The sequence below is a fragment of the Entelurus aequoreus genome, linkage group LG08 (genome assembly GCF_033978785.1).
Source record: "Entelurus aequoreus isolate RoL-2023_Sb linkage group LG08, RoL_Eaeq_v1.1, whole genome shotgun sequence".
In the NCBI taxonomy this organism is placed as follows: Eukaryota; Metazoa; Chordata; class Actinopteri; order Syngnathiformes; family Syngnathidae; genus Entelurus; species Entelurus aequoreus.
The window spans coordinates 12,600,514-12,611,292 of record NC_084738.1 but is presented as its reverse complement, the minus strand read 5'-3'; the positions used below and the strand labels follow the sequence as shown (position 1 = coordinate 12,611,292).

Sequence of the window (10,779 nt, the reverse complement as noted above, 5' to 3'; positions counted from 1 at the left end):
GATTGTAAATCGATCCATAATTAAAAAAAATATATATATATATACATATATATATATATATATATATATAGATGGATGGATGGATGGATAGATGTATATTTAAATCAGTTTTTAAAAACATGTTTTTAGGCCATTTCCATGCTTACTACAGTAGCTGCACAAAAAAAACAATACACCAGCAGCCAAGATAGATAATTCTTATACCAAATAATATATTGCAAGAAGTTAGTTTGAATCGAGAATCATGAGTTGTTGTAAGAGCCACATTGCCACACTTCATCCTTGGGACCAATTTTGGTCCAATTGACTAATTATAACCACACATTTTTTAAATAGGCAGTTTTGGTTAGTAATCTACAAAATTGTATGAAAACCGAAGCAATTTTTCCCATAAGAAATAATGTTATTCCAAATAATATGTTGCAAACCCCCCAACATTTTAACACAAAACACATTTTACAGATAATAATTATGGTTTTACATCCAGAAAACAATGTGAAATACATATAAATGTTGAATGAAATGGATAACAAATCAGTAACCGGTAGTAAAACTCCTGCTTTTCTCATGGCCCAAATAGTTCACAGTAGCACTATACATAATCACAATACCAGGGCATTCAGTGAGGGGCATTTTGTACTCCCTCGTCCCAGGAAGAATGCTTTGCGGAAATCTTTTATTTATAGATGTTTATCGCTCTGGAATAACCTGCCTCGAATTCTCACCAGCATTGAAAGTAAACAGGTTTTTAAAAAGAGAGTAATATTTTATCTGAGTTTTTAAATTAGTTTGCTCGTTGATGATTTGTTTGGTTTTATATTGTGTAGTTATATTTATATGGTAATTATTATTCTGTGACTGTAAATTGTTTGCTTGTTTTTTTTATTGATGCTTTTATTTTTTTCTGTATTGTGTAGTTATAATTATATGCTTTTACTTGTAATTGTATTGAATTGTGGACCCCAGGAAGACTAGTGGGTTGTTGAGGCAACCAGCTAATGGGGATCCTTAATAAAAATCAAATCAAATCAAAATCAAACTGATGATTTATAATTGATTAATATAATTGATTGATTGCTGGCAAAGACGGCGATAAGCAGAGAGGGAGCTGGGGAGCTGAATGCCATGCAAACGCCACTTTCTTATTCTGTTGCAAATGTTTTTTTTATTCAATAGTGTTTTTTACCTTCTTTATCAAAGTGCTGGCACGCGCAACTTTCTTTGGCCCCAATGTGACTTATTTTGAAGCCGTACTCGGAGTTCCATGCTGCTCTGTTAGGAGCAAAGTTTAGCAATGTTTGAGGCAGCATAAAGTACGAAAACGTGGTTTAGGTGTGATGATCCATGCCATTATTTTTGGAAAATGTTGCATATTTTGTGTTTTAGTCTATTTAAAAACATCAACGGGTCTTCAAAATGACAAAAAAATTATATGAAAATAATCATCAATCTAAATATAAGGTTGGGTTTAAAGTTTTTTCAAATATTTAATGCAGTGGAAGTGAAAACAAATCTAAATATTGAATTTGTATTTGACAAAGTTAAATTAAAACATGAATAATTACAATACAAATATTGCAACAATCATGTATAAACAGATTAATCACACAATTTCTTTTGATGGCACATGCTCCCTTACCTTAACTGTAGTTGTGTCCCTGAAAGGCAGCGTTAAGTAATTTAGAATTACTCTAGCAATTTATTTACTGCAATTCATCACGATTAATCAAAATTCAAAAGTGTGATTATTCTGATTAAAAATTAACCTTTTGACAGCACAATCTTTTACGAGAGACGTACTGTTTTGGGACCAAAGGTAAAAAGTGTTTCTGCGTTTGTAAGGGGCCTTAAGGGTTAAAGCCTTTGTTTTATTATCTGTCGCTTTATCATTTAGATTCTGGTGACCAATCTGGACTTCTATGATCACCAGAAGAGGAAGAACCTGAACAGCACCTTGCAGGAGCTATTGCGCATGAACATTGTACCCATCATCAACACCAACGATGCCGTCGTTCCCCCACCGGAGCCCGACAGCGACCTGCAGGGGGTAAATGTGGGTAAAGTTACGTCAAGGGTGGCGGGCAAGGCTAAAGGTGTCACGGTGCACAATAGACAGTATACTGGATCATACAAAAAAAAACTGATTTTCACATATTTTTTAATATAAATATGGTGTGTGTGTGTCATTTTATATATTTTTTAAAATTTCTTTTGCATTATCCTTCACCCAGCAGGCACAACGTAATTTGTTCAACGTTGGATCCATGTTGTTGGTTGGGAAATGACCAAATTTCAATAACAATAATAATAATAATACATTTTACTTATAAGGCGCCTTTCTGGGCACTCAAGGACACCGTACAAAATCAAAACAATAAAATCAATTGGATAAAAACAACAACAAAGATCGATAAGATTTACAGTGAATAAGCAGTCAGGAATTGGTGTGTTTTGAATCTTGATTTAAAGAGGGCTATTGAGTCGATGTTACCAAGGTCTGGTGTTAATGAGTTCCTATATTATTATTATTATAGAGGTTTATTTGAAATAGGGACAGATAAAAAAACATAGACATCTGAAACAGCTATCCAATGTATGCATCATAGTGTTTGTAGCCAAAGCTAATTTACAACACTTGTCCCCAACAACAACAACACAGATCCAACATCATTAAAATAGGAAAATAAAAAATAAAATAAGGCAAAGATGAGTCGATAATAATGATAATAGAAATAATACAGACAAAGTGCAAACTAGATAAAAGCCAATAATAATAATAACACAGACAAGGTGCAGAATAGATAAAAAACAATTAGTAAAAACTAAAAACATGGGAACACGATTGTTGCTTAACTAGCCATAATTTTGTTTGTTTTTTGAAAGTGACAAGTGCAGGTATACTTTTCAAAGTGTCCGGTAAAAAGTTCCATAGTTGTGGTCCTTTTATTGAAAAGGCAGTCTGGGCAAAAGATGTTCTACGGAATGGAACGCAACAGTTGCCTTTTGACATTGCTCGGGTGGTAGATCTGGTACCACTTTGCAGTCTTGTAATTGCCTTGCTGAGCAATTGGGGAGCGGAGTTATCCAAGCATTTAAAAACCAGTTCGACTGTGTGTAACAAAATAAAATTGGTAAAACTTAAAATATTGTATTTGGTTCAAATTTGGCAATGATGATATCGTATACTCTTCTTGTCTGAGACTTTCAGGGCGCGGTTATAAAGACACTCAATGGTCTTGATTGATGACTGGTGTGCCTGGGACCATGTAGTTAAGCCATAAAATATGTGTGAAAGAATCATTGAATTCATAAAAGTAAAAGCACAGCTGAAAGTTAAGAAGTTTCTTATCATCTTAAAACAGCCTAGGATTGCCTTCAGGGTTTTACACATTTTCTTAATGTGACTTTTAAAATTCAGCTGATAGTCTATGATTATGCCAAAATATTTGACTTCAGGTACTTGTTAATGAGCTCCTCATTAATTTGTATATTCAGGTTTGTTTGAGGTCGCTTTTTTATGGAGAAGCAGACAGAGTTAGTCTTTTTAGTGTTTGGGGTTAAACAGGATGATGCCAGCCGAGATGCTATTTTGTCTAATTTAGCATTTAACTTCTCAGCAACTAGAGTACAGGTCTTACCTGATGTATATACGACTGTGTCATCCGCATACATCTGTAAATCTATATCTGTGCATACATCTGGTAGGTCATTGATGTATAGACTGAATAGTATCGGTCCCAAGACACTACCCTGAGGCATCCCTGTTTCAATTTTGCGGAAGGAAGATCCCACATTATTAATGGTGACACATTGTTCACGGCCCTTTAGATATGACTCAAACCAGGACAATGACTGTTTGGATGAGTTGAATTTAGTTAGTTTTGAAATTAAAATGTCATGATTGACTGTATCAAATGCTTTTTTTAAGTCTAGAAATACTGCACCGACCACCTGTCCTTTGTCAAGGGAATTTTGATCTTTTCATAGATGATGGGCTGAGCGGCTGAAAGCTCGGGCACCCATGGTGGACAGTTTATATAAGGGGACAGTGAGATGGATGGATGAAAGGATCTTAGGGAACGTGAGGGCGTGGCGACATGGAGCAGGTCAGAGCGATATGATGGTGAAAGGTTATGATAGCTTTGAAAGTGAAGATAATTATTTTAAATTGGATACAGTGTTTGATGAGTAACCAATGGAGTTCTTGCAGAACAGGGGTGATGTGCTGGATTGAAGGGGTTCTGGTGATTATCCAGGCTGCAGAGTTCTGGAGAAGCTGAAGTTTGTGAAGTGACTTGTGAGGGAGACCAAACAGGTGTGAGTTGCAGTAGTCCAGGCGAGAGGTGACAAGGCTATGGACTAGTATGGCAGCAGTATGTGGGGTTAGGGATGGGCGAAGTCGATTAATGTTGCGTAGATGAAAATAAGCAGACCGGGTAATGTTGTTTATGTGAGCTTGAAAAGGGAGTGTGCTGTCGAGGATGACAACGGTCAAATCAGCGTCACAACCCGACATTGAATAAAAGTTGTCAAAAAGCATGTTGTTTCAATGTTGCATTTGTGTTGTAGAATATTGGTCGGGAAATGACCAACATTCAATGGTCAAATTAACGTCAGAACCCGACATTGAAACATGCTTTTTGACAACGTTTAATCAATGTTGTATTTGTGTTGTAGAATATTGGTTTGGATATGACCAAAATTCAATGGTCAAATTAACGCCAGAACCCGACATTGATTAAACGTCGTCAAAAAGCATGTTGTTTCAGTTGCTCAACGTCAGGACCTAATTCAACAAGTTCTCAACATTGTTTCAATGTCTTGTGCCTGCTAGGCATTCCATATCTTTTTTTCAGTATTTTTTCATTAGACCATGTAAGTGTACCTAAATTAAATGAAAAAGGAGTAGTTCATACAGTAAAATGTTTTGACGTACATTAAGCTTGTTTTCCAGCAGTTTTTCTTATTAGCGTTTTCTGCAGGTGATCAGCATTAAGGACAACGACAGCCTGGCGGCGCGTCTCGCCGTGGAGATGAGGGCCGACCTGCTAATTGTGCTCTCTGATGTGGAAGGTATGTGTCGCCACGGCAACGGCACCGGGCTGGGGGGTTTGGGGTCAGCTGTCGGGCTAACGACACCATCTGCCTCGCTCGTGACCAAGTGAGCTTGACGCCTCTCAGGGTCAACTGGTCCATTGTAGAGGGACAAACACGGACCTTCTGTCTTCAGGTCTCAAATGGATGCTGATGGAGTTGACTCAAGCAGTGTTTGCGTACATCAGTCATCCGTTTTGAAAACGTCACTTCTCAGAATCAAATGGCTTTTTTTTACCCTTAAATTGTCAGTCATTTGCTTTTTAACCAGACAAGTCTGTCATATAAGACCTTGTTGATGTCACAGGACTGTACAACAGCCCCCCCGGAAACGATGACTCCAAGCTCATCGACACTTTCTATCCCGGAGATCAGCAGTCCATCACCTACGGGACAAAGTCCAGAGTGGGGATCGGCGGCATGGAGGCTAAAGTACGTTGAAATATGCTTAAATCAATGTTATTCATGTTTGACTTTAGGGGCCTCCATTATAAAAGAAAGTGTGGATTCCACCGCAAAACATTGTGTACGCACAAACCTCAGAAAAAAAATCGGCTTTATAAAACAATGCTGCACACACTTCTGATTATAACTCCCTGACGTCCTCCCACGATCATTCATAAATGGTCATGCTAACTAGATCAGGAAAAGGCCTTTGATCTAATCCACAGGATCAGGTGTTGGACTATCAATAAAGGAGACTGCGACGCTAAAGAAGAATATTTTCAGATTGATGCATATTACATCAAGCACCGGGCGCGGCACCGCTGCCGCCCACTGCTCCCCTCACTTCCCAGGGGGTAAACAAGAGGATGGGTCAAATGCAGAGGACAAATTTCACCACACCTAGTGTGTGTGTGACAATCATTGTTACTTTATTTCTTTAAAGGCTAAGTAATGGTACATCTAATAAAAATAGCAACCGGAAAGTCAATATTTGACAGATCAGTGTCAGTTCCACTGTGACTGAGAACTGTTGCCGAGATAAAGAAAAACACGTTCACCTATTGGCCTTCTGTTTGCCTAGACTTTGTACAAATAATGTTTTTAATATTAATATGTCTTTATTTTGTCAAGTATTGCAAAGCAGACATTCTGTTTTATGACAAAAAAGTAGTCATCATTAAACAATATTAAAGCTTTTGTGGGTATTTCCACGCTTACAAGATGATTTCAATATTTGATTGGCACATTAAAATGTGTTTTTTCTACACTTGTTCATTTTATAAAAATATTTGAGTGGTAATAATAATATAAGCTACATAGCTGTGTATATGCAGCATGGCTACAGTACATGATGTCATAAACTCCCAACGTCTAAATGTATTGGAAAAAGGTTAAATGTATCTTTAGCTAAATTAATAACATGATTTTATCCAACTAGATATTGTGCTGCAATCCATATTTTTTGGTCTTTAGTCTTAAAAAAATTGTTTTCACTATGTAAAGCGCTTTGAGTCACTAGAGAAAAAGCGCTATATAAATATAATTCACTTCACTTAAAAAAATACTTTTCACCGTTTTCACACACAAAGTCCAAGACGCACTCCTCCCTACCTATTTATACATTACTATAACCACATTAATACAGCTCAAATGATTTTATCTAACCAGATAATGTGCTGCAATCCATATTTTTTTTGTCTTTAGTCTTAAAAAATACTTTTCACTGTTTTCACACAAAGTCAAATACGCACTCCTCCCTACCTATTTATACATTACTATAATTACATAAAAATGATCAAATAAACAATACTTCAATGATCCCCCACATTAAAAGTGCATGTACAATATAACTACTTTAGTACAGCTCTATATTTGCATATTTACTAACAAATAAATATGTAATACATCCAGAATGTAAGAATGCTTATACATTATGAAATATTGGTATGTATTTAACAGTGCATATATGTGTTTTATTTCGTGTTGACAGCATCAGGTGTCGCTGATTCCCGTTTCTGAAAAACTTTGCGTGAGCTCTACGCATGGTCCAAAGAGTGCTTAGGAATACACAACCTTTTTTGCATGTAATTTTTCTATAAATACCAACGTTTGCGATGAAAGAAGTACATTTCACCCCTGTTGAAGCAACTTTTTTGTACACAGCAGGCTTTATACAGGAAATGAGGCCCCTGGTCTTCTATCTTCAGTATTGTGCTACAATTAGGCTTGGTAAAGTAAAATAAAATAATGGAGACAGTCCCAGAAATAATTTGCTATGTTTGTTTGTTACATGTGAAAAGCACACTGATCAGAGTTAATTAATTAGTGAGCAGGATTATGCAAAAACAACAAAACCACAAGAGGCGTGGTGCGTGGGCCAAGCTACAAACCTTCAAATTGTGGTCTAAGTCTAGTTAAAGGAAGTCCAAAGCCCAGTCTCAATGAAACGGCGGCATGGAAGCCAAAGTACACTGAAATGTGCCCAAATAAATGTTGCTCATTAGTTTTTGTACATTTTTTGTGCTCTTAAAAAAGATTGAATAAATAAAATAAATAACCTTTTAAATCAAGGAAGTTGGAAAGTTTGGAAATATTTTGTGACATTCTAACTCATTTCTGCGCTCGTCTGCAGGTCACGTCGTCCATCTGGGCGTTACAAGGTGGCACCTCCGTGGTTATCGCCAACGGCACCCATCCAAAAGTCACGGGCCACGTCATCACTGACATTGTGGACGGGAAGAAAGTGGGCACGTTTTTTTCTGAGACTAAACCAGCTGGTGAGTGCGCCCGAGCTTCTTGAGGGATCCACAGTGATTAAGTAAAACAAACTATAGCCTCTTTGAGTTTTATTTAGGCCCGACTGTCGAGCAGCAGACAGAAACAGCCCGAATTATGGGAAGAAAGCTGGCATCCTTGCACCCGGAACAGGTAAGATTCCAGTTTCTTTCTTTTTCAGTTGCTGAATGGCTAAGGCAAGTCAACCTTAACGTGCATGCATCAACACTGACCTCTAGTGGAAGAGTGCACTTATGCACCTGTTACTATTTTATATTTAAATGCTTGCAGAGGCGCGAGATCATCTACCACCTTGCAGACCTTTTGGTTGAAAGGAAAGACGAGATTCTCTCGGCCAACAAGATGGACTTAGAGCTGGCAGTCAGTGCAGGTAGCACAACTGCACATACACACAGACATGAGGCTTCAACACAACTTCCTCAGTCAACTGAGAACGTTCGTCTTTTCCTCTCCGCAGGCCAACTTCGGTCCGCCATGCTAAAGCGTCTTAGCCTGTCGGCAGCCAAGCTCGACAGCCTGGCTGTGGGTCTGCGCCAGATAGCGACCGCCACCGTGGACAGCGTGGGCCGGGTACTGCGCAGGACCAGGGTGGCTCACAACTTGGAGCTGGAGCAGATCACTGTGCCGATCGGGGTTCTTCTGGTCATCTTCGAGGCAAGGCCCGACTGTGTGCCGCAGGTAACAGCAACACGGGGTCCTCACTTCACAAATCGGGTGGTGCTGTTTTGGTTAGCGACAACAATTATGTTTAGGTTCATTAAAAGTTATTTAGAGAGGGAGCATTATGTGAGGGAGAGGGCTAATTGGGACAAGTCGGTCACGATTTGAGAAATGTATGCTAACTTAGATTTTTTTTTGTACTTTGATCCACGTGAAAACTGACTTTTTCAAAAATATTTGCCAGGATTGAAGTCAATGCAGAGAAATGTGTGTTTTGTTATGCAACCAAACAAAAACATTGCAACCAATAAAAAGATTTGCAAACAAAAAAATATATTCTGAAATTTAAAAAAAAATTTCAAACAAAAAAAATCTTTCTTTTGGTTACTAATTATTTTATGTGACACATTTTTCTGGTTGGAAGTCTTTTTTTGGATGAACATTTTTTTGGGGTTACAAATTGTTTCTTTGGTTAAAATTGTGTTTTGGGCTACAAATCGTTTATTTGTTACAAATATTTTTTTGGTTACAACATTTTTTTAATTTGAAAATAATTTTTTGGGTTGCAAGTCGATTTTGTAACTGCAAATACATTTTTTGGGTTGCAAATCTATTTAATTGGTTACACAGTATTTTGGGGGCTGCAAATCACTTATTTGGGTGCAAATCAATTTTTGGTTGCAAATCTTTATGATGGCTGATAATATTTTTTGTTTGCAAATCTTTTTTTTTTTGTCTGCCAATTTTTTTTTTTTGGTTACAAATGTTTTTTTGGTTACGACTCAACTTCAATCTTTTGGGCGATCTATTCGAAGCCATTGTTTTAGTCAGTCTCGGATAATGGGGTGACCATATGAGCGTGACTGTTGACTCCTTCCACTGCTAGGCGAGACTGACCAATGAAAAGGTTTTTAACATATGTTCAGAGGAGGCCCGCCCACAAGATTAAAGCATTTCTAACCCAAAAAAATTATTTGCGAACAAAAAAAATATTTACAAGCAAAAAAAAATAATTCGTAACCAAAATAAGTCCAGGCAACCTAAAAAAACAATGATTTGGAAAAATGTTTTAAAATTTCAAATCTATTATTTTTGTTTGCAATAATTTGTTTTGGTTGCAAATACATTTTTTGTTTGCTTTCATAAAACAACACACATTTATTTCCAAACTAAATTTTGGCGATAGTTTAGTTTCTCTCAAGTCTATGAAAAAAAAAACATTCATCTCCATAAAAGTTTCTTCTGAATGTTTTTAGTTTTTGTGGAAAATACAACAATGGAATTGATTCATTTTGAGGGTTTAACAGTCTTTAAAAGTCCCCACATATTAAAGCACCTATTAAGGCGAGAATTTATCAATCAATCAATCAATCAATCAATCAATGTTTATTTATACAGCCCTAAATCACAAGTGTCTCAAAGGGCTTATGTATTTTAGAATTTTGGGATCCCAAACCTGCTCAGTAGTGCACACTGGAAACGTGTAAAATATTAGCACCTGCATCTGGTGTGTCCAATTGACATGCATGTTCAAAATGTTCATCATGACAGAATGCACACAATAAAAAACAAACCTCACAGGTTGTTACTCACAGGTGAAGATTTGGGAAATCTTACTTGAACAAACTCCTCCCAGGGAATTACCACCAAAATTGAACCCTCTTTAAAAGACTGCTTTGCGACACGAGGTCAACTTTTTCAAGCCAATAACATAGAAAATTACGCAGCCATGTGTATCCTGTTGAAAATTGTGCCTAGTGGTGAATAATAAAATATTAGGATATTTGACCATTAGCAGGGCTGTCCAAATCTTTTGACTGGGGGGCCGCATTGGGCTAAAAAAAAATTGGCTGGCGCCCGAAAGCATGCAAGGTAACGAGATATATACGTATACATACATATATATGTGTACATTTTATAATAATATCATGGAAATATAATTAATAACTGTTAGAATTGAATATTAAGAGCATGTGAAAGTTCAACTCCTACTTTGTTTACCTTCGTGACGTTCTTAAAGTTTTGTAATTAATCAGAAATATCAAGCAGCTAAAATGCTCCAAACATGGATAAGTGTGTAGAGGTTTTTGCATTTTTCCCACCATGCCTTGCAATGGATTTAAATGGGTGTAATTTTGAAGTTTTTTATGTCAATTGGCTGTTTTTTATAACATTCACAAATTTCAGTGAGCAGATTGTGTTATGCGTGACCATGTTTGTTGACTTTATTTCTGCCCCATGACTCGGGCAGGTTGTTTGGATTGGGTCGTATAAGTAAATGCT

At 37.0% G+C, this 10,779-nt stretch overlaps 1 protein-coding gene across 5 annotated transcripts in view; it reads left to right on the top strand.

The window, feature by feature from the left end:
• aldh18a1 (aldehyde dehydrogenase 18 family, member A1) overlaps nucleotides 1–10,779 on the top strand; it is a 30,559-nt gene that overhangs the window by 8,659 nt on the left and 11,121 nt on the right. For 3 of the 5 annotated variants that reach the window (XM_062055542.1, XM_062055544.1, XM_062055541.1), the window contains exons 6-12: nucleotides 1,895–2,053; nucleotides 4,983–5,073; nucleotides 5,402–5,526; nucleotides 7,673–7,817; nucleotides 7,895–7,968; nucleotides 8,107–8,206; nucleotides 8,294–8,514. In XM_062055542.1, coding sequence (XP_061911526.1) covers nucleotides 1,895–2,053; nucleotides 4,983–5,073; nucleotides 5,402–5,526; nucleotides 7,673–7,817; nucleotides 7,895–7,968; nucleotides 8,107–8,206; nucleotides 8,294–8,514 — 915 coding nt within the window. The remainder of the gene's footprint in view (nucleotides 1–1,894; nucleotides 2,054–4,982; nucleotides 5,074–5,401; nucleotides 5,527–7,672; nucleotides 7,818–7,894; nucleotides 7,969–8,106; nucleotides 8,207–8,293; nucleotides 8,515–10,779) is intronic. The other 2 variants (XM_062055546.1, XM_062055543.1) reach the window with 1 other exon arrangement.